Source organism: Astatotilapia calliptera, chromosome 20 (genome assembly GCF_900246225.1).
Source record: "Astatotilapia calliptera chromosome 20, fAstCal1.2, whole genome shotgun sequence".
Classification (NCBI taxonomy): Eukaryota; Metazoa; Chordata; class Actinopteri; order Cichliformes; family Cichlidae; genus Astatotilapia; species Astatotilapia calliptera.
In genome coordinates, this window is record NC_039321.1 from 20,294,808 (window position 1) to 20,319,438 (window position 24,631).

At 40.1% G+C, this 24,631-nt stretch overlaps 1 protein-coding gene across 1 annotated transcript in view; it reads right to left on the bottom strand.

Moving 5' to 3' along the window:
- The window catches only part of hdac7a (histone deacetylase 7a), a 55,895-nt gene that overhangs the window by 25,823 nt on the left and 5,441 nt on the right, over positions 1–24,631 (bottom strand). The window contains exon 2 of the mRNA XM_026153494.1: positions 12,027–12,095. Coding sequence (XP_026009279.1) covers positions 12,027–12,095 — 69 coding nt within the window. The remainder of the gene's footprint in view (positions 1–12,026; positions 12,096–24,631) is intronic.

Below are 24,631 nucleotides of genomic sequence, written 5' to 3' on the forward strand. Positions count from 1 at the left end.
GAAAACTATGTCAAAGGCAGGTTTTACTGCATAGTATTGCGGGCACATGGAAGTTGAAGTAAACGCTAAAAATCTCACATGTTGATTGATTTCATTCGATTAATATTGCCACCATTCCCTCACAGGAACCGCTGGCACGTGCAAACAACCAGAGCAGTCATCCCAAAACCATTTAAGTGTATAAAAGGTGTGTGTGCATGTGTGTGTGTGTAACAAACAGATGGGACTGCAAGTGTGTGGTTATGTCAGTATACGTGTGTGTGTGTGTAATAGAAGAAGGTTGATGTATAATGCACTGAGGGTCCAGTTTCCCAAGTCCTCAACGAGTTTCCATAAACATCCAGTGCTGCTGTGTGTGAGATCAGCAAGAGCGCGCGCGCACACACACACACACACACACACACACACACACACGTAAACTGTGCTGCCGCTGTTAAAAAAAGTTTAGTAGTAACTGTCGAAGCACAGTAGTGCAGTATCAAAGAAAAGTGAGACACAGGGCTGAGAATTAAACAACGCAAGAAAGAAGCTCTTTAACTTTCTGCACCGCTCTCTTTAATACACAAGCTGGGCTGATTGAGGTCAGTCATCACACTCTCAGACGCACACATCACAGCAGGGTTCTAGTGCGCGGTATCCAGTGAATTTCGTACAAGTTTTCCCTCACCGTACTCTCTCTTAAAAAAAACCCAAACTGTCGCATGCACAAGTACACACATGGAAGTAACAATAAAAAAGTCAGTGGCACATACCCGTGTTTGTCTTGTAAATATCCGGCAATGTGAAAGCCCCAGTAGCACTTCTGCCTCAGCCAACTCACAGCAGGATCTATAATTAGACAGAGAGCTCCACTCCCCTCCAGTCATCTTTTACTGTCGGCCACATCCTCTTTTTTTTTTTTTCTTTAACTCCTTCTCTTTCTTTCCTCCCTCCCTCTCTCTGCCTCTATTTGGCGAATCTCTCTGACACCAGACTGTTCATTTCATCATTTTGCTCACACTCCCTCACTCACCTGGAGCAAAACAGTCCTAAGAATATCATAATTAGTATAGTAAGTATAACAAATAAAATCTGAACTACATAAATTAAGTGATAACTCACATCTGTAGTAACACTAAAGGAAGCGTTCTAAATCCTCACGAGCGCACACCTCTGTACAACTAAAAGCATATTTCAGCCCCACAAACACACTACACATTTTCCGCATCACACTCTTGACACAGCAGTGACCGTTAGTGTCTTGCCACCAGGGGATCTTTGAAGTCCATCCCATAAACAACATGGATTGCAACCATGGTAACGGGGGCGGTCATGTCAGCAGGAAGTCGAGTCTATAAAAACACAACAATGAGAGAACCAGGGTGGCTTCCTGTTTAAGAGCTCAGTTTAGACTCCCATTTCCTCCCCTCTCCTCCTCCCCCTGCTGTTGTTGTGACGCTGACGCTGCCACAGTGCCCTTGAGCCCTACAGCTGGAAAGTTTCTCATTAGAATAACACTGCTTTCTCTGAAGGCCTCTTTGTCGGACACTATCGCCCGATCGGTTCAAATCGCCATTTCTGTTCACGATGAGCCGAGAGTCTGACATCCATTAACGACTCAGATTAATGACTAACACTGGCCCTGAAGGCAACAGACTAATGTAATGAACACACACGTTATAGGCACATGGAAAACTACTAAGTCAGCTATTGACAGCCCAGATAAGTTGTGTTTCATCCATTTCAATTGTTTGTAGTACTAAATAGGCTCAGACACAGCTTAAAGAGTTCAAGAACTTTGCAGTGCTACTTGACCAGGACATTTAGTTTTTCCACTACTCAAGGAATACTTTGGCTTTTTAGGACATTATCTCAGCTAATTTTTAGGAAGCAGGAGTGGTGCAAGAAATTTTTTCCACTGTTGTCAGTACATGTTAACAAAACACATGTTACAGGAATGACTAAAACAAATTTTTTAAACAGCATATTAAAAAAAAAAAAAATCTCAGCTGTAAAGCTTACTATAACTTTTTTTTTTGCGGGGGAGAAGTGCCACTATGGGGCAAACTGGTCACAGCAATTCGACATCTTTTTCAATGGATTGTTCAATTCCTTCCTGGTTTCCACAGGTGGAGCTGTTTGTTTTGTCTGTCGGCCATGGCGACACCTGATTACACTGTTAATTTTTTCTTCTTTTCCATTTTTGGAAAGGAAGAAAAGAAGAATGATTTGTTCATCTTGACTTTTAGGTTCTTACGAAGCGTCTTACAAGGAAAGATCCAAGTCACTGGGGGAGGGACTCAGAAAACCTATTGCAAATACAGATTTTGTCATTTAGCATTTAGTACAGAGCAACAATAGTAACAGCTAATCAAACAGAGTAAAAAGCACAAGACATGGGGGTGTATTCACAAAAAAAGAAAAATCCACGAAGTTGCTAAATCAGCCTTGTGCAACACAGGATCTTTATAAATAGTCTGGTACTGACAGTTAGAATCACATGCTCTTTACTCTGGGAACGCTCTGTGTTTCTTTGTTCTCTCTAAGAGTACCAACTCAACTGTGTGCTACATCAAAAAGTTAACTGCTGCCAGGACATGTTTACATCTCATTATTTAATCTTTTTCAAACCTGAAATAATACATTTATTTTAAAATGAGACACATATTGATACTAGGATACTTTTTAGGGCCATGGGTAGGTTATATTGATCAGCTTTGATATTACTCTGCTCCATAGAGTGCGGTTCAATTTGCAGGGAGTTCGTTGAGGAAAAAGGAATTCTGATGCACCCCACGAGTTTTCATTCATCCCAATCTGTGTTTTTCTTTGTCATTCCCGCTCTCCTTTTTCCACCACTTCTTCTCACTCGCTCATTCCTTCAGCAACTGATCCCCCTTCCTTGCTCACATTTCCTATCTACTATCTCCCTTTCTCCCTCCTTCATCCAGAGGAATCCACAGCTGTCACTCCCATTCAAAACCTCGTCTTCCCAGAGCAGCTGGCCAGACTGTGGTTTGTGTGTGCGCGTGTGTGCACAAGTGCGCGTGTATGGGTGTGGGCCTCCCTGCCTACAACTGTCGCCAAAATATTTCTATATTTATGATCTCGCTCTGCTGGTGCATAGTTGGAGTATCCAAGTGTAAATGCTAGTGTGTGTGGCTGTCAACAAGTTTAGGAACTACCCTCTGCTATGTGTATGCAAGTGTGTGTGTCCGTATGCATGTGTTACAGCAAAAATGAGGACGACCCTCTGAAGTGAAAACATCACCGAGTGTTAAGTGAGGACACCAGAGGCACCTAAATCATCCACAAGCCTCTGAAAGATATCTGGCTGCAGGCCTTCATGTGAGAACGACAGGAAAAATCCACACTTGGATTCGTTTCACCCTCCTCCAAAACATTTGCCAAGCTCAATACATAACTACTTTGTAATAAATCAATAAATAATTCATGATTTTCTTCCCGCTTTAATACTTAGATTGCAGGTTACCTAAGAATCCTGTTTGCCAGCCCCCGTACAGTTGGCGTGGGATTAAAATGAGATGATAATGGTTCAGTGTGTGAGGTTTGACTTCTATTTATATAAACAAAAACCAGCCTGATGAATAATTTATTGATCGTTCAAAAATGAAGTTTTCATTGCCTCTGTAATCAGCGTGTTTATGCAACATCACAATTTTTATATTTTTTTTCCAAAAATAAGATAAGAGCCAGCTGCCACTGAAATAATAAGTCTACAAATAAACTATACTAGCAGCTTCGACAGGACCAACCACAAGCTAACAACAGTTACAATGACGTTATACAGCTACAGCGTTTACCACTTTCACCATAGCAATATTGTGTTTTAATGTTCGCCAATTAGCCCTAAACCTGACTGAATTTATATATTTCAGTAGCCTAATCTGCCACATGGCATTTTTCTTATACCACACACATGGTAATTCTTTCTTTTACATTCACATGATGATACATCTGGGACAGTCTTTAGAAAAAGGGACTTCGACAAACAGACAGAAAGAGCTCCACCTCCTGAATCACAGTGAAGATGGAAACAGTTTTAAAGTTAAGGACATAACAGAGTCATTACCGAGTATTTCCAAATCTGAGTCAAGGGCAAGGTATTTGAAACAAAAGCCACTTTATTTTTAATTACACGTTTTTAAAATTTGTCTCATTTCACTTTTTCCATCAGGAGATTTATGAACATCGTGTGAGGAATCTAAGTCATTACATCCTGTTCCAATTCATCTAAACAGGTGCTTTGGGATTCCACCAGCTCAGCATACCAGCAATACACCCATTTACATAACTCACATACAGGTCACACAGATAGAAAAACTCTGACAGAGTGCATCTCTGTCACTTTGGGGTTGTTTTTTTTTTGTTTTTTTTTTAAAATTATCTTAACCCAGTATTATAATTTGCTTGAAGGTGGAAACAACTCACTCATCTGAATGCCTCCGTCTGTCACAGAGGTGACACCAGGTGTGCTCTCCTGTTTGACAAATAACAGTCGACACAGACGTGGTTCAGAGAGCCACATTATCTCCGTTTCCTGTATTCCGCTGAATGCCACACACTAGCTCAGTGACACATTAAAAGACACCAGATCGTCTGCCATTTTTCCCCATTGCTGTTTTACATACTGTCGGTTAAGATATTACTCCAAACACTCTTCTAGCACGGGGAAAGTGATACTTTTTGTGTTTGCTTTGTTTTGCAACAAACAGAAGAACTGTAACTTGGGAAATGAGTACTATGACTGACTGACAAATGTTCTTAAGGCCCAAGTTGGTATTGCAACATGTTAATCATAACACAGGTGAGGAAAGGTTCTCTTTGTGTTGCACGAACTCAGATTCTTTGAGTTTTTGTTTGTATGACATCGGACACCTTCATTGCTCAATACAGGCACTTTGGTTTTTCCTTGTGTCATACTTTTCAGGAGACCAGAGGTTAAACTATGAAACAAACGAAAAATAAATAAATCCTTATACTCCGAGACTGGGGTAATGTGGAGACTTAAGAAACTGAGTTCCTTCTTTGACAGGAATAGGACCGTTTATTTGCTGAATGGCACTTCTCCAGCTGATGAAATACAGCTGCTCACCTTCCAAAAGCAGCACTGGTTGTGTTGGGCATGTTCCTGTTCCCAGTGTAACATGAGGAAACTATTCACCATCGAAAAAATACGATTACATTTAAAAGTTGTGTGCTGAGCCACACAGGAATAACATTTCCTGTAAAATTACAGTAAAGTACCGGCAGCTGCATTTCTAGTCTTTAAGCTGCTATTTTACAGTTTCTCTACTATAAAAAAAAACCCAAAACAAAAACCCAAAAAAAAAAAAACACAGCAATATGTGGTATAAAATATAAACTTTACACTACAATAACTGTTTGATTGCCATTATACTGCTGTTTTAGTGTTCCTACATCACACCAACACAAACTGTTGTGAACTATAAATGGATGACACTCCCTTGCAGCCTGAATGATTACTCAACTGTGGCCAGTATTTTTCCCCTCAATGCCATCTGCATTTACAGTACGAGAACAGCAAATTGCTTTTTTTTTTTTTTAATCATTTTTTTCTGTAATTTCTCACAGAATTTTAAGAATTCATTGCACTAATCTTCACAAACTCTACTTTAGAGATCAATCCAACTTCAGTTCTGTTGCACATCTGTATACATTTTCCTTTTCTCCTTCACATCAAACACATTCTTCACATTTCCCAACAAAAAACAAAAAAAACAAAAAAAAACAAAAAACCCACACTCGACGGGATCTCCCTCTTTATCTTTTATAATACACGTTTCTCACACACACACACACACACACACACACACACACACACACACACACACACACACACACACACACACACACACACACACCATAAAAAGCCAGAAGAAAAGGGGGAAAAAAAAACAAAACACAGAATTCACACATTTCTTAAACACAGAGCCAGGTAAGGGAAATAAATAATAATGCCTTAAGTGTCTTGCTCATATCTCTTCTCTCAAATATTGTGTGATACTGTAAGCACGATTATTTAAAATAAACTAATATTGCTGGTTGTAAGTGAAAACAGTGAGTCATCAAAATGACAGTGGTGACTGATATGCTGATAGCCTGTGGCTATTGCCATATCTGGGGGGAAAAAAGCCTGTGGTAGTGAGATTGGTGGCTACAATCTGCAGCAAAGGCCTTTGGCTGATAAGAACAACACAATATATCTGCTTATCTGGCTGAAGCCTCAGCCCGTCTTGCATGGAAGACGTAGTTTGACTTAACTCAGCAAAATCGGACAAAACTTACATCAACATCCAGTTCAGCGTAAACACAAGTTTGATGAGCGTTCCTGAAGGATAAAGAAAGACTCCCAATTTAATTACTTGATGAACGCTGCTGAAATGCTGTGTACATCGGCGCAACTTTGGTTTCCCCCTCTACTTGTTTTATAACAGGTTTCAAGATGCAAAGCTTGACTGCGTGACCTGTTCACATGGAGATTTTTTGGAACGGTGATAACATGCTGGAGTGGCTGACTGCCAGAGCACCCAGCTTTGGTGCCTGTTGCAACTGAAAAACATTAATGAACTACAATAAAGTACATGTGTGAAATAGGATTTGGGAAAAAACTGAAAAGAAACAAAATGAGAAGAGAGAGAATCTACAGTATCGCTCTACTCTATCTGCTTCTCTTAAATTTAAATCTCTTCATTTCATGGGAGTAGTTAACATGTTCCAGGAAAGCAGCTTCATGAATATGCACCATCACACTCTGCCGTCTGCACAGATAACAAAGGAAGAAGGCATTAACATTCCTGCACATGCTCTGCACTCTGGTCAGGGATGAACACACAAACACACATGCGCGTATCTAACAAAGGAAAAAAAAAAACATTGATTCTGGAAAAACCCAATTCCATTCTCAATCGTACACAAAGATGGAGGCCAAACATTAAGTTGATGATGTTCAAAAAGAGAAATTGTTTGGTAATCAAGGGTTGATCATATTTTTAAAAGAAAGTCTCTTTGTTTTGTTTTTTCTAATTTTAGTAGATCAAATGTGGAAATTTTCTGGTTTCATTTGATTTCTTTAAATAAACAGATGTTTGTTCTGCCCATTGGACAAAAAAAAAAGAAAAAAGAAAAAAAAGCTAATACTTGTAGATGATTTTGTACTCATTTTTGTGAGATTGGTAACATGTGACGCCTGCCTCTTTGGCTGTTGGATGGTATGACAGACATAACAGCAGTAACGTCTATGGTGTGCAATATAAAAACGTCACTACATAATGCAGAAAGCCATCCCATACTTTTTGCCACAGAGCAGCTCTGGCTCTCAGCACTTCCTGCAGGACATGTAGCTGCAAGCATCACAGCTGAGCAAATGGTGGTATGGAGTCAAGTGGCATCTTTGCCCTAAGTTGCTAACTAGTTCGGGAAATACATTTCTGGAAAGTCAACAAACAGCAACACCATTGTTTTCCCCTTTCAATGCAATTCCAGCACAACCTCACTTTACCCTTCAATATCGGAATGTTTTACCCTCTAAAAATAGGCATCTGCCTCGGGCCCAAAACTCCTGTACGTGTCGGGTTTTAGTTTACTGTAGATTTCAAACTACACAGCAGCTCTTCTCACCTCTGTTGCAGTACTATTTGTTTTCATCATCCTCGGTGAAAAGGGGTGTCTCACAGAAACTTGTCTTACATATACTGAAACACACACCCAGACAGACACACTGACCACAGATGGGCATTGTATAAACCTGTATCGTGTGGTTCTCCTATTCAATTACAAAGAAATCAGCCTGAAGCTGTAAACGTCACTGAAGATAATCAAGACACACACACACACACACGGAGTCACATGTAAAGTCAGGAGTCCGGTCAGATCCTATTACATCCGCACCTACAACAAGCCATCTGATCCGAGGTCAGCATCAGTCGGTGTGAGCTGAATCATGACTTGGTTGAGCTGTTTAGGTCAGACGGTATCATCTGGTTCGGAGAACTTGTGACTGATATGTGGCTTCTACAGTATCAGGAATCAGGCTAACTTATTATCTATGAGCAAGATGATTAGCATTAATGATGGACCTGTATCTCCAAAGAACTTTAATGCTTAAGTTAACATCTAAATTTATTTTTTGTTCAGGGCTGTTACATGAATGTTCTTGATTTTTATTTCTACATATGTAATGTTTAGTCAGCAACTAACCATTTCAAAGAAAAAAGAACAAAGACAAGGTCACTGATCCTGAATATTTTAGGATCGGTGACTTAAGTATTAATTGTATAAACAAAAGCAAATTAGCTTTAAAATAAATGGTACACAAATAGTAAAATGTGTCCTTTGATTCAAGTTTATTTCAATGAAAGTTCATGTATATAGAACCAAATCATAACAACAGTCACCTCAAGGTGCTTTATACTGCAAGGTGAAGAGCCTACAGTAGCTGGAGAAAACACCAACAATCAGATGATCCCCTAGAAACAATCACTAGGCAACAGTGGGAAGAAAAAACTCCCTTTTACCAGGAAGAAATCTCCAGCAAAACCCAGCCACTGGTGGTGAGGGAAAGATAAAACAAAAAAAGAAGAGGATACTAATTAAAGCTAGGACATCTTACTTTCCGTGTATTTGTTTCTCACCAATAGTGGGAAACGGGAACAACCCCAGCTTCCTTAAAGTTTGGAACTCAGAAACAGATTTAGATCCAGGGCTTCTCGTCTGGCACAGTTGCTGTAACTGAGGTGAAAATTGAGTGTTTCGGGATTTTTTATACCCTGAATGCCACAGGAATAAATCCTTAGAAGAAAGAATTCCATTGACTTCAGTAAATTTAATCCGAATTACGTGCCTCGGCATGTACACGGCTGTGTGCACGGAAGTGAGAGAGAAATGGGAGGGGGAGGTATCAGAGTGAGGCTGGAGGCCAATAAGAGACCAGTTACCCAGCAGACCACAGCAAAAAGATTTTAGCTCAAAGGTTAATGCAACGTGAATTGATTTGACACAGTAATAAAATGTTGAGGACACTCTTACCTCAAGCCACAGCGCACACTCTTACAGTCTCTCAGTCCCCTTGCAAGAAAATACTTTAAATATGTGCAGCCTGTCACACAGACACAGAAAAACTCACACACACACGCTCTAAAATGAAATAAAAAGTAGACAACTGCACCACACACAAACACAGTCCTGTGAGCCCCCCTTGGAGAGTATTATATAACATTACCCCTGACATATCAAGTGATTTCATGCACCTCGAGGCAGGACAATTGAGCCATTTGTTCAGCAGGTCAAAAATAGCCGCCAAACCTCCAACGCCGTCTACTGTTACAACCATTACTACCTCGACTACTGAACAGCTTGTGTCTGCACTCCCATTTGGCTTTAACGGGTATTAGAGTTCAAAATCACCTTAATGTATATGTTGTTCATTAGTACAAAATGTCAGTACGTTTTTGAATTTGCAGCTGCAGAGGATGAATGACCTAATGCTATTTGGGTGCCAAAGCGCAAACTGGAAATTCAAGAAGGAGCACAATTAAGCTCTAAATAAACAGTCTAGCAGCTGCAACATTACAGTCTTCTAGTGATATATCAACTCAATAAAAGGCTAAACCTGCTGATTAAATGTTTCAATAGGAATCATGTTACTTAGATATACAAATAAGTGAGAACGATTACCAGCATTAGAGGTAATGATTGATTGATTGTTGCTTATCAACTTTCCTCCAGTTGAGTCTTTAATTCAACAGGAACCGGTAACTAAAAGAAACACAGTGCCCAGATCAGCTGACCAATGTGGCTGGAAACCACAACTAGGATATGTGATCTCCACTGCATGACTGTTGGAGTTACTCCATTTAGCGATCCATAGAGTAAAGGCCTGAGAAAATGAGCAGAGTACACATGCAAACTGCAATAAGTCGTATTTTCTATGAAGAAATTTGTAAGGAATTTTTGTTGATTTCACTGACAGCCCTGAAAAAGGCAGTTTTTTCACTCCTTATTAGGAAAACAATTATTGAAAAATAACATTACTATGGTCAATCAAAAAAACAAAAAAAAACAAAAAAAACTGAACTATTTTGAAATATCTCTGTTTGCAGGATTAAGAGTTGTGTCTTTTTTCATTTCTAGGGCGTGTAGAGGAAAAGGCTGCTGGAGGAAGAAGTTGAATATGAGGTGAAGGTCTTTTTATTAATAGACATAGCTTTTGAAAGCCATTGCGAAACTTGTCCGAAATCATCATTATACCTGTATGCTCTCACTTCTGGTAACTGCTACAGGAGCCAAGTATTACAAGCTATTCTTTAAGTGAACAGCACTTCTGCGTGTTTTCTGTTTCACGTATGTGGAAAATTAGGGTTCAAGGCTATTACAGACACAGCAGGACAAGTGGGACGTAACCCTGCAGGTCTATTATAGCACTCTGTGTAGTTTAAAGGGCTGTTTGAGCTCCAGAGGCTTTTAAAATGGTGGTTTCACATGTTATGCACATCTGGCGCAGACCGCCGCCACCTTAGATCGCTAACCAATCTCCGACTTCAGACGTCTGGCGTAAGGGCAATGCACTCCACAGGCCAAATGATTTAAAGCGAGGTGTGCATGTTTGAGATGGAGAAATTAGAGAGAGGAAGACAAAGGATAGAGAGCCAGTGCCAGTTGCCCTGTGTGGACAACACGCATGTAACCAGACTCTGCAGTTACGGCCATGACCTCAATGGGGTTTTTTTTGTTTAGTTTTTTTTCCAGAGACATGCACGCAGACACACAAAGCCCATAGTGGGTCCTTGGTTAGCATGCAGTCAGCAGAGCCTGGCACAGCGAGAGCCGGCTTTCATTCAGAGAGTCATGCATTGTAATCCTACACAGCGTGATCACACAGGCATGCTTCACAGCAGAGAATGCTAATCTAAACTAAAAATGCAGGACTAAAAGTGCCAGCCTGGGTCACTTGTTTCTGATGCTTGGAGCAGCAGATCAAATACTTTTTGAGCTCAGGTTTAAGAACAAAAGCATCAACTAGGCTTTTTGTTAAAGAGAGGCACAACAGATGAATACATGACAGGAAGGGTTGCTGAAAATTGTTGAAAATTTGACACGATTACAAAGAAAAGTAACAAGCCAGCTCTTATTTTACTGGAAAGATGGTGGCATCTTGAAATGAGTGCTAAAGGGTTAACCTAAGTTCACGTCCTGCATCACACTAGTAGTCAGAGCGAACATTTTCATTATCTAACCATGACCACATTGTGAAAGAAACAGTTGCAATCAGCCATAATTAGGAGGAAATATGTTTTGATATCTCCAGATGTTTATGTGAGAAGCTTTTGTGCCAAGAAGAATGACCGTCAGAATCCTTACTGATGACTCTTACACAATCCTGGAAGTGAAAATATAAAAAAGTGAAGTGAATCCCTCTACTGTACTATACACTGGTACCAGTGATTTCCTAATATTAATTCGAACACAGAACTAAGTCTTTTGTTTTAGTAGGAAACTAACTAAAACCGGATGCTATTGGACGTTTACTAAACAATAAATAGCTCATGTGGTAAATTTACATTCACACATTTTTGTAGGACTGCGTGACGCATGTTCAATTAAACTTCTGCATGACCTGCAGCAAAACTAACTTCTAAACCCACATGAAAAACACAGCCGAGGAGGCTGCGTCTTTCCAACTAGGCCAGCACCTGTTCTCTACTTTTACTGCAGCTTAGATCATTGTGGAAAAACTGCTGTCACCCAAATTGCATACACTGTGTGTGTGTGTGTGTGTGTGTGTGTACGCGCACATGTTAAAAAGAAAATGATGTAAAGAAAACAAGATGTAGTCGTGAGCAGGGACTGCCTGGAGAGCAGCAGCATCTTTTTCCACAAGAGCGTTTCAGCGCTAATGGCTTTTGCCTAACTTTAAGAGGTTCAAGTAAAATATTACCAAAAAACCCAACTACTTATTAAATCAGAACTGCATTCTGAACATTTTCAGCAGAGGTTTAAGGTCTAACCTGCCACTGTGGGAAGTACGCTGTCCTGTCTGTCAGTCTTTACGATGTTCCCAGAGGTGCCGATTCCATCTGTGGGGACAAAGACAAAAGTATATCACTGAACTGGAGCTCATATTCACAATATCTAACAACAATGAACAAAACAACAACAACAAAAAAAAAAAAAACAAACACAGTTGATAACTGGCAGCTTTCACCTCTGAACCTTTCCTAAAAATGTCACAATAAACAAAGCAGTTTTAATACCAGCCTTAAAGAGAGAGGTGACAACGTTTCTTGCAGGTGTGTGTTAATAGATTTCACCACTGCCATGTGCTGGCACTTGGCACAATGTGAGCTGCTCATGTGATGTATCAACCACAGGTCTAGTGCACTACTTTGACCCACATGTGGATAGAAAAGATGAGAAAAGTGTGTGGTGGTCTGGGCTGTACCACGCAAGCACGCGCGCGCGCGCACACACACTCTCACACACACACACACGCGCGCGCGCGCGCGCGCGATAATCCCAGTCGTAGAAAAGTACGCGAACAGTGCACCTGCACTTTAAACTGGGTTGCGGAGGTGCTGCTGCTAAACTGTGATGCTGGCCGACATCTGCTCAACCTCACTGGGGCCAAAAGTAAATAATATTTGAATCTTATCTTAAGAAATGACTGATAAGAAACGTAGGTTTGTGGTTAACACACCTCCGGCAGTTTCAACAAAGCACTCCTTACTCTGTTTAGGAAGGCAGACATTATTTACGTGATTTACAGCTTGTCAACGGCACTTTGCTTTAAAGTCACTTTCTTGCTTCATAATGACTTGAGCTGTAATGCAAATCATGTTTTAAAACGACTGTTGGAGTTGATGGTGACTTTATGTAACATATATGTACAAAAGACTAATGAAATAAATTAAAGCTCGAGAAAAGTACCAAATTTTTTTTTTTTAAGTTTTCGTCAAAGATGCGCGCGCGTGACACTTTTCCAAGCGCTCGCGAGCAATTAAAAGAGTGCACCTGCGCACTTAGCTTAACGCCATACTGCACCTGCCCGACGAGTCGAAAGCCCGACTCAAAACAGCCCGAAATTTAAGAACATTTATCAAACTTTCAGCTGCTCGGACCGTGTCAACACCAGCGCTTGCCTACCTTGTAAACTGGAGCCCGTTTACACCTAACCGCCCCTTCAAAGAGTCCAGTCACACTTGAAGATAATCCAACTTGTATCGGAGTCTGTTTTTGAAACGTTGAACAAGTAAAAAGAGCCAAAAAGCTGACGGAACGTGATGGAAGCGAGATGGAGAGGTCCGCTGGTATTGTCAGTGAAGCCTGTACTGACTGAGGAGCCGAAACAGGAACTTATCGGAGGCAAGTTACAGAGAAGTAAGTCCGGCCCCCTCGAAGCCCTGCTCCCTCCCCTTCGCTCTCCTGCTGACAGAAATAGCAGGCGAGGCGGGCCCCACCAAAAATAGCCTTGACTTCACACAGGACCTTCTTGACTATTGTTTTCCCGCACCGACTCACTCCCTTTAAGTGCACGCTCCGCGTTTGACTGCTCGTAACTTGTATGGCGTTCTTAACTTTATTTCTTTTTCTTTTTTTTTCTTTTTTTTCTTACTTTTTCTTACAAATAAGATGGGGATTTTGTGCCACATAAAATAATAGCTCCCTCTCTGTGGCTCCATCTGCTGTCAAGAACTTCCAGCAGCAAGCAGAGTGACTCGGCTCTGGGATCTCCAGGGTTCTTTTGGAGGCCCCCAGAAAAAAAACCAAAACAAAATTAGGCTCTTTTTGCGAACATTTACTATTTGTCATAAATGCTTAAATGTTTCCAAAACAACAAACAACCCACACAGTGTTATTCATGTCAGGATACGGCAACATGTGACCCTCCAAGATGAGACAGATGTTGGTCAAAATGGAACTTCCATCACTACAGCACTGACTTGCACAGATCTGCTGTGCAATACCTTTCTTAGCGCTCACTTTATTTATAGTACAGTGAATATAAATAGTTGTCCTGCATATTGATTCCTGAGCTTGTACTTACAGTAAATTACATACTGTTGAATAGCGTTTTCAAACGCCTCATACCCCCCACTCCATTAACTTTGTCTGTCTGTGGTGTAGGTGTGGACAAGAAAATCTCTGATTACAGTCATACACCATTGAGCTAATGTGCAATGAAAACCATTATAGCACCGAACAAATTAGCTTGTTTGGGTGCACATTAAAACTCGAGTCTGTGTGAGTTTCTGCACAAAACCATAAAAGCTGCAAGTATTTTCTCAGGAAACAAAAACAATTTTTGAACCTGGTTTGGTTTCCTTTGTAATTCTGATTTCCTGCCTGCAGTGCTCAGTTATGAAGCTATTTCAGATTTGTTTCCTAAATAACTTATATAGACCACTATCACAGTATTATATAGAATCACAAAGGTAAGTATTAGAGATATTTCCTAACAAAACTGAACTGTGGGAGCGCAGGAAATAACTTTACATTAATCTTTGGAAATTAATCTGCAGTTGGAGCTGAAGCTGAATAACATTCATTGCTGTCCCAAAGAACAGCAGGAAAAACAAAGTAAGGCTGTTTAAAGGGGCCCTCATAAAAAATGTCTCAGATAGTTTCTATGTGCCAAATTACCAATGCCATATACTGTAGTCTCGATTCTACAAATACAAATGACTTTACTTGCTCCTGTACGTGAAGAATGTAAATCTGTGTGTTTAAAACTGCACCCGATTCACTCGTGTGGTAGAGCAAGCAGGAAGTCTGTTATGAAAGAAAATGCAGTCATGTAGAAACATGGACATTTTGTGTAGTTTTTCAATAGCTTGTTCACGCTAATTGAGTATTAAGTGTGAACAAGCTTCCTATTGTGCTTTCAAGTATGTTGTGCAGAAAGAGAGATCATGGTTGCTGGTGGCTTGACGTGATCAGTCCTGCTATTTATGGGAAAAGACTTTATCCATAATCCTCTTTTTAAAATGCTTAATTTTCACGAAGAACTTTGCTTTCAGTCATCATTTGTCAGCTGTTTTTGATGAACTTTTAAGTATTACAGGCATAACAGTAAAAATAACTCCACTGTAATCGGTGCACACCTTGCCTTGATACAGCAGATACTGCTAATATCAAAAGAAAACGGGGGTAATTAAGAGCAGTTACGGTTAAACAAGGGATGTGGCAGTAAATAAAGCAGGCTGACATAATCCTTAACAAAGTTGAGTCATAATAGACTTTTACAGTTGAAACAGTTAAAATCAGGGTAAAACTATCCAAATAGATGCTCTCGATGTCTAGCTATCTTTATTTTCCCTCATAATAACGAAGGACTGAATGTTTGTAATTCTCTCCTGCGGTAATGCAGACTACTTTTTTTTTTTTCAGAGATTAAAGACACTAAGTTCTGTGCAATGTTCAGATGTGCAGATACACATTTTTTTCTTGACATTTTCAGACCACCAAGGAAGTAGAGCATCCTGTCAGTTTTCAAGCGCACACACTTGCAGTACAACACGCTGCTGTGGAAGCCTGCGTGACGCAGGAACATTGCCTTGTCAAATCTTATAGCCCAAAGTCTTCCTAGAATCAAGAGGCAGTTTTCTGGTAGAGGCCACTGACAGTGAATCGCACACATCCTCGCGTCACAACCACTCCACTGTGGTCTGCATGATTCAGTAAACCTCTCTGGCCCTTTTCTACAATAATTTGCAAATCTGTAATTTCTCCAGGGTAGCACCATAAAAATCAAACCTCTGTTTGTACCTGCAAAACAAACTTCCTCCCAGAACTTCCTGTCAAACGTTCACATTTAGAAGACATTTTAAAACATAAACTAATACACCAAACTGCTAGAAATTAGTTTGAATTATTATTATTATTATTTTTAAATAAGGCCGCAGGGAATGTCTTCATGCATGGCGGAGGTGCTTGGAGACGCTATCTACTCCCTGTTTTTCTCACTCTTCTTAATTCAGCACCATCTGTAGAGTACCGTTTAAATTTTTTTTTTTTTGAGTCAGAAACTGACATTTATAATAAGTTTCACAAGCACTTCACAATGTTTTTCCCCACTTTTAACCGTCCTTTTTGTTTCCACAGAGCACGAGCGTGTGCAAGCGTTTTATCCTTTTTCCGATCTCAGCGTAAGCCAGGTCAACAACTGATGTTTAAGACCAATATTGAAACCAAGAAACGAGCGCTCTGTCTGCTGCTGCTGGTGGTGCTTCATCGTCCGCTCGCTCACCCTCGGGTGGCTCTTTGAACGGGGGGAACCCAGCACTGTTCCCAGAAACCCTCAGTGTGTGGGTGTATCTAACGATATAACGGTGTGTGTGAGAGAGGGTTGTGTCCTGTGTGTTTGTGTTTGCATCGTTTATGCGATTGTGCGCGTTCAAAAAGTGTGTGTGTGTGTATGTGGTTAGTCCATTCAATTACACAATCTAGCATGCAGTCTGAATCACATCCGGTTTCGAGCTGAAAATAACCAAACCACAGGGTGACAGAAAAGCAGCGCAGCAGGCAACCGCCCACAGGGAGAGAGGAATAGATACATATGCATACACACTCTGTCCAGCATTGGTCACTTGGTATTTTTCACAAACAATAATAGGAACTGGCGTCTATTTCAGTGTGCTATGCTTTGATTCCTGAGATTTTCAAATCAAAATGATTTCACATTTCTGTAAAACTCATCGCATGTATTAACGCTTTTGTAAGAAATCAAATAATCCATGTTATCTTCTTAAGATACAACAGGGGATAACACAGCTATGAAGACAGTGCAGAAAAATGATGCAATGCACATCAGGTTTTTTTTTTTTTAGAAACATGATCAGTCATCCTTTAAGATGTAAATTAATTTGAAATGACATAGAAAAGTTTGACGTACGGCTCTTTTTTTTGTCAGTTTAGTATATGGGGCAGGATGTGGTCAAATGTGTGCTACAAAGTTGCCTCCCACCTGCAGGGATGTGCTACTGCTAAAGCAACAACATTTGACACAAGAAGTGATTCTTCACAAAAACAACAATAAAAAAATAAAGAATGTGCAAAACTAAACTGGAGTCCTCACAAAATAAAAGGCAACTGATTAAATTCATTTAGGATGCTTTAAATGTCATCTACTTTACAGGTAAAGTGGATGTCTGTCTGTGTGTATGTGTGCGTTGGGTAACTTGGGGGAGCCTTTGCTGTGAGCATCTGTGTCTGATACTTGATCTACCATGTGCAGACAGTGTGTCGTTAAAAAACAGCACATGCTCTGGTATAAACACAAATGAGTCTGTTGTGCGTAAGAGGGAATGGTATGACCCTTATTTCCACTAATTATGAGAGACAGCAGTCTCAGTAAACTGGTTTAACATAGTTAAAGTCCGAGCTTACAGATACTATCAGTAAAATGGAATTAGTGGAGGCTTAAGAGAAAACGAATAAAGGAGTGAATGTTGAAGGGAAGGGATTAAAAAGTTAAAGGAAAGTCAGGAAGAGGATAAGAGGACCTGAGCAGTGTGGTTTAGGAGATAAGCGAGGGGAAAAAAATAAGACAGATAGGATGAGAGAAACGGAGAGAGCGACAGAGAGAGAGGCTGGGAGCACTGTAATAATGTTTGGCCTTGGTCTGCCAGCGGGGTCCTTCCCCTTATGAAGCCAACAAGAATGTGAGGAATGCTGCATGAGAAGAGGGAAGGAGCTGAGGGAGAGAAAACAGAAGAGGATGATGGGAATGAAGAAAAGCCAAGGAGGAGGAAGCAAAGAAAGGTATCCAGATGAAGACGGAAAGAGGGAGATGGGAAGATGCAGAAGAGGGAGGGTAATAAGAGGAGGAGGAGGAGGGGCAGACGGGGAGGAAAAGATGTATTATCTTTAGTGGGGCTGTGTAAACACAAGAACAAAGAGGATAAAAATAATAAGGCTGGAAAATATTTGGTAGGAAAAGCACTGGGATTTTATTTTTGTGAATATTGCGGACATAGATGTATGCACACAGCCATGTGTTTGTGTGCGTTTACATATTTTCATTTCAGAATTCTCTTTGCTAGTAATTTAAGCAGCTAAAATTATATATGTGTAACATACTGAAAATGCTTCCCCCCCACCATGTTTGAGTCTGCCTTAGTCTGGTGATCATCAGTTTCTAATCATGATATAAAGACAGAAACCTTCAGACATGCTTTTTAAAGTTCCACCAAACTGAGCACACAGAAGAAATGCATTTCTTCACAAATTTAAGCTCAGAGCCTGCATTCTGAGTTATACCAGAAACTGCCAATACCCCACCCACACCCACACAAAAAAATGCATTAGCCACACATTCAAAGCATAAAACAAGAAGCTTTTATAAAAGGTCAATGTATATGTAAGTAATCCCTATGATTTGAAAACTCAGACATCAAACTGCTCCAGTTGTCCAGATGTCCTAATTTTAGAGGGATGAGATGTCCTTAAAATCAGCGGTCACCAACCTTTTTTGTGCCACGGACCGGTTTATGTCCGATTATATTTTCACGGACCGGCCTTTAAGGTATTGTGGATAAATAAACAAAATAAAACCAATACCGGTACCAAAAAAAGAAGATTTATTCATAACACACAGAAAAAGACCCGGGGAAAAAAAAAAAATGCTAAAAACCAATAAAAACCCTGAAAACCATACATTTCACACCCGAGCCTCAACTCTCGCAGCCCGATATCTGGGCCAGATATATGGCCCGGGTCCATGGGCCACGGGACCACAGGGGTTGGGGACCGCTGCTTAATATGGTCTTCTCAGGCAAACAGAAGCCCCGCCCACCTACTATTTAAGCTTGTGAGGGGCAACCAATCAGAGAAAAGATGCTTAAAGTAGTTGTTTTCAAGACAGATGATAAACTGAGACCCATTCATGACACGTAAGGATTATTTTGAACTCTAAACCATATAAAGCTATTTTAGTAAAGGACAAGAGTAAAAATATGGATGTGGAAATTAGAACAATGAGCTTTCACTGTTTCTTCATTTCGCTCATGTATTAAAACACGGACATGTACGTTGATTTACGATGTTATTCTTTTTATGTTCATTGTATCACTATATATAGGTATATGAGGTGGCAAAAATGGCTGTGCATAAATACTAAATAACTAAATAATTGATTTATATATTTATTGTTCTTCTTCTTCCAAGCTACATATTCATTGGTAATCAGGGTACAGGCATTATTAGCGCCACTTTTTCCACACTTATTTACAGATGACAACACAATTCTCAGACCCCAAAGTTTCACTGTACTAAAAGTACTTTATCAACATGAGTTTAGAAACAGAGTACACATAATGTACACAATATACGTATAATGTAGATCTAATGTTTTAAGCCACCATTCACATAATATATATATGTGAATGTCAAATTTATATAATTTGAAAAGCTCAAATTATATAAATTATAAAATTAATTTTAAAAAGCTATTTAGATGTCGACAGTGCTGGTAACCTGGGCAATGTATATAATATAAGTTTAATCCAGATTGATTACCTGTCTAGGAGGAGTTAAGGAGGAGCAGACACAAATGTTGCAGTCGTCATAATGGGTCTGCCTAGCCCAACATACTGTACATACCTGCACACAAAGGCAGTATGACTAGACTAAAACAAAAAAGGACACAATGTTAAAAAGCAAAACCTATAAAAAATGTCAGCAGATGTGAAAGAAACCACAGACTCAGCCGACTTAATGCACCGAGGAAGACTGTTCCACATTTTAGGAGCTACAACCTAAAAAGTGTGGTTGCAGAATGGGGAACAGCTGAAAGACCTTGATCTGATAAACGGAAAGCGCGACTGCTGTAATAAGCTTTTGGCAGTTCTCCTGTATAAGCGGGGATAAGGCCATGAAAAGGCATGTGCACTAATAAAATTTTGATATGAATTCTGAATTTCACTGGAAGCAGAGATGGGAAGCAGGGATCAAGGCTGATATGGAGTGGCAGGTTTTGCAGATTTTTGTTAGCGGTCTAGCTGTTGTGCTGTGGACCAATTCATATGAGGAGTGAGTAACAATGAGCTGCATGGGAAACCATGTATTAGGAAATCCAAGCTGTAGGTCGATAGCACAGCGTTGATTGCAAAATCATTCTTAATTGAAAGAACTCTTAATGATATGAGAATAAAATGCGTAAAAAAACATAAATATAGATATAGAGATAAGAGATAAATATAGAGATATTTAGAAATAAATATAAACATGAGAAGTTTGCTTCCTCTTTATTGTTAGTTAATTAGGTTGTCTTTGGGTATTAAGAGTTGGGCAAAACAAGAATCCTGAACACATTCCCTTGTGAAGATTGTTACCTTTATATATTATCATTTACTAAAGATTTATGTTTTTATTTTATAAAGTCTATTTTAGGTTTACTCTTAATTTACTTAATTTTGCTGTGAGTCTTAAATATTTACGTTTTTTCCAGCATCAGTTTGTTAGTCCCGTTGTTTTACATGAGACTGTTAGCATCTTCAAGCAGAATCCTAATACATAAATAAGCTAAGCACATACATTATATACAGTACAGACCTTTGAAAGTCTTTCAGGTTTTATTCATGTTGTGTGGACTGTATTTATCCAGTCACATTATAGGATGTCTTTGTTCTGGGGACTTGCATTTTTTGTTAGTTAAAAAAAAAACCCTTTGATTAAGATCAAAGTGAGGGAAGTTCCAGGAAATTAATATACATCTTTCTACTTTCAAATTACAGATATGTGTGAAAAGACTGAGGCTGAACCAGTGTCTGAAAGGACTCAGTGCATGGAAAGCTTCGGTGACATATGCAGTCCACAGAAACACAATGGATCGCTGACAGGCATTTTCCGCAAAATAGCAACAGTGTCATTTGTGCAGTCATCACTAACCACCACTGAAAGGTAAAACAAAGAAACAGTGTTACTTTTTTTCCAGCTTTATGTGCAATATCTCATCATCCACTTCGGTCTAAGAGGCATTACCACACACACCAGTCGTATAGCATTATTTATCTATACAAACTATACATATAGCATCTTTAAACTGCAGAGAAACTTTTATCAGCATTTTAAAAATCCGAGCGCTACCAAAGCCATTAAAAAAACTAAGAGATCTGTGAGAGGTTTAATGCAGAGCAACAAAAGATGGCGGTAAGTACTTGAACACAAAGACGGTTTTGACTAAATGAATTACAGCCTCTCTTTTGGACGTTTGATCTGGTTTGATTGAAAGTGAACTGAGGTCAGCTCCGGTGACGGCACAAGAGGAGTATATGATGAAGGACCGAGGATCCCTTAACACCCCGAGGACGTTTGGAGTTATGGTAAGTTATTCAAAACACCACAAGAAACCATAGCTACCACAAGAAAATCCCAGGGATGTCAGCAGCCAGCTCACACACACACACACACACACACACACACACACACACACACACACACACACACACACACACACACACACACACAAGCACATACGCACACACACACACACACACACATATACAAAGCCTCAAAACGTAAAGTCAAATCAAATCAAAACTCAGCCTTATAACACCCACCGTTCTGAACAACAACAAGCCTGAGAAGCGTGAGCGTGTGTGTGTAGGAAACACCCAGACAGGCCAAAAATAGCTCTACTCTTGTTCCCCCTCTCTCGCTTTCAATCCTTCGCTCATTCGTTTCGCTCTCCGTCTGTCCCTCTGTGTTTCTCTGTGTGTCTTGTTTGTGTCATGATTAACCACGGGTAGGAAAAAAATAAGTTAATTTTTCCATATGGAAAATGTCACCCTCTTAAAGAGCGCACTCGAATGTGAGAATATCAGGCTGAGTATGTGATTCAGCGAACGGAGAGAACAATGACTATACTTTGGCATAACTGTTGCATAAGGGGAAACATGAAGGTTTTCACAAAATGGGAAGAATTAGTTGGTTGAAGTCTGTCTGACACGTTGAGCAAATGAGGCAGTTCTCTGAAGAAACTGTAGAAGATCATAAAGTAGTATTTATCTTTTTTTCCCCTCTAAATTCCTGTCAAAATAAAACAATCCAGGATAGACTAAAATAGCTGCTGGCACACTCTGGCCATGCACATACAGTAAATTATGATTGGCCTGTGTTTTCCTGCATCTTTTTCACAGTGCTGTCACGCTCACGGATATTTAACCGGGGTCCAAAGCATTGTGGCAACTTTGTCAGTTTGTTTAGATTTAGTATACCCAATTACAAGTGAAGCAGCCCCTGTAAACAGAAGTCACATGGACTCACGAGGTGTTTACCGGACAGTTTTAGTAACCTGTCATCCTGCGTTGTTACTGATTTTTTTTTTTAAACAAATATAATTGCAGTCCTTGTTAAATAAGCAAAACAGGCTGGCATGGTTTTGTTTCTCGGACAGTGTCAGCCTGGGCTTTGTTAAGCCAGCTGTGTGTATGCTTAAAGCATCATTTTGAATTATTAGGGTCTTGCTTTCTGTTATAGTAGAATCCTCCTCACTTACAGTAAATATGTGAAAACAAAAGGGAGCTCCAACAACAGAATGGGTTGTAAACAAGCCAGAGTTTAACCTGGTTATTTGAACCACTTCAGTTCAAGGTAAAAAAAAAAAAAAAAAAGAAAAAGAAAGAAAAAAGTCTTTGAATGTTTACAACTTGTCTAATCTGGAACAAGAAGCTTCGAAGATCCTAAGGCCCATAACTATAAGCTCATCGTGCAGCACAGAACGAGACAGTAACATCATTTACATGCAGATACAGATCAATGTCCCCGAGAACATATGTGGTTGTCTGGTCACATCCATTTTTAGACGGCTGGGGTATGTACCATTTAGACCTCTCATCTACATAAAAATCATCTGTGAGAAGCTAATGTTAAGATTGACTATATGCCTTTACCATATACTGATATTGATAGTGTGATCTCCAGACACAGAATCATGCATTCCTTTTAGCTGCACAGAGAGAAGATGCAAACTCCACACAGAGCAGGTTTGAGCCAGTATCCTTGCTTTGAGGTGAGCGTACTAACCACTGCACCGCTGTGCTGCCCCGTGCCAGATGGGACAAAGTTGGATATCTGGATAAGAAAATGGCTAGACAGATGTGCCGCCATTAAAAGACGAGTACATTGTGGTCATAAATTGATGGACATGGTCAACAACAATAACCAGAGAGTCTGTAGCATTCAAAATTGGTACTAAAATATCCACACCATTATGGCAGCAGCCTGAATCTTTGAAGGCACATTGGACACGTGCTTTGGTGTTGTTTATACCAGATTCTGACTGTATCATTTGAATTACACAGAGACTCATCGGACCATCTTTTCTGGTCCGGTTTTGGTGAACCTGCTTGTATCCTCAGTTTCCTGTTCTTAGCTGACAGAAGTGGCACCCGGTGTGGTCTTCTGCTGCTGTAGCCCATCTGCTTCAAAGTTTGACATGTTGTGTGTTCAGAGATGCTCTTCTGCAAACCTTGGATGCAGTTTGAGTTACTGTTGCTTTCCTATCAGCTTGAACAAGTTTAACCCTCTGATATCAGCGATGCATTTTCTCCCACAGAACTCCTGCTCAGTTGATATTTTCACTTGTTCAGGCGATTCTCTGTATAACCTAGAGATGGTCATGTGGGAAAAGCCCAGTCTTTGGAACACTTACACCAGCCTGACTGGTAACAACCACCACATTCAAAGTCACTTAAATGGCCTGCATTTGTATAGCGCTTTTCTAGTCCCTAAGGACCCCAAAGTGCTTCACACTACATTCAGTCATTCACCCATTCACACTCACATTCACACACTTAAATCACCTTTCTTCCCCATTCTGATGCTCAGTTTGAAATTCGGCTTGGCCAACGTCTACATGCCTCAATGCATTGTGGTGCTGCCGTGTGAGCATGTCTGAGTTGAACAGGTGTGCCTAATAAAGTGGCCGTGAGGGTATACCATACTTTACTATCACAAATGCGCTTCAGACGTTCTCCCTTCATTGGTTTCACAACAACACGTGGCAAAGAAGCAAATGAGATGGTGACACCTTTGAAGCAACAAAACCAAAAATCTTGTGCTCTCGGTAGTTTCCTGCTATTAGATGTCTTGACAAACCACAGTACTGGTTTTCTTAGAATTGCCTCACAATTTCTGGCATTGATTGCGCTTGTAAGTCATTGTTCACACCGGTTCAAATGAAGGAAAACATGTATAAAAGTGCCAAGTGCCGTCTGATACAAATACCTTTAATATATGACAAATTTCCATTAATTCATTTTCCTCTTCCATAAATGGGGCTTAACTGCGACTGAATAACAGTTCTTTCTGAGTAGTAAGTTGTTGATATCAGTTTAAGGCATGACTGACTGAAACAGAAGAGGGATGATTCATTGTGTTTTTTAGACACTGTCTGGTTAAGATAAGATCAACTTTGCTACCCCTGTAGGAAAATTCCCTCTAGCTGCTGAAGCCCCTGAAACAAGTGGATAAAAACATCATACAGCTGTCATCGCACACTTATATAAAACACTCAGTGTGCTCCGAGTTCTGCTGAAGAAGAAGAACATGAAGTAGGCACATACATCAGCTGTCTGCCACCGATGACTGATGAACTTGTGTTTTCTCAGGGGTT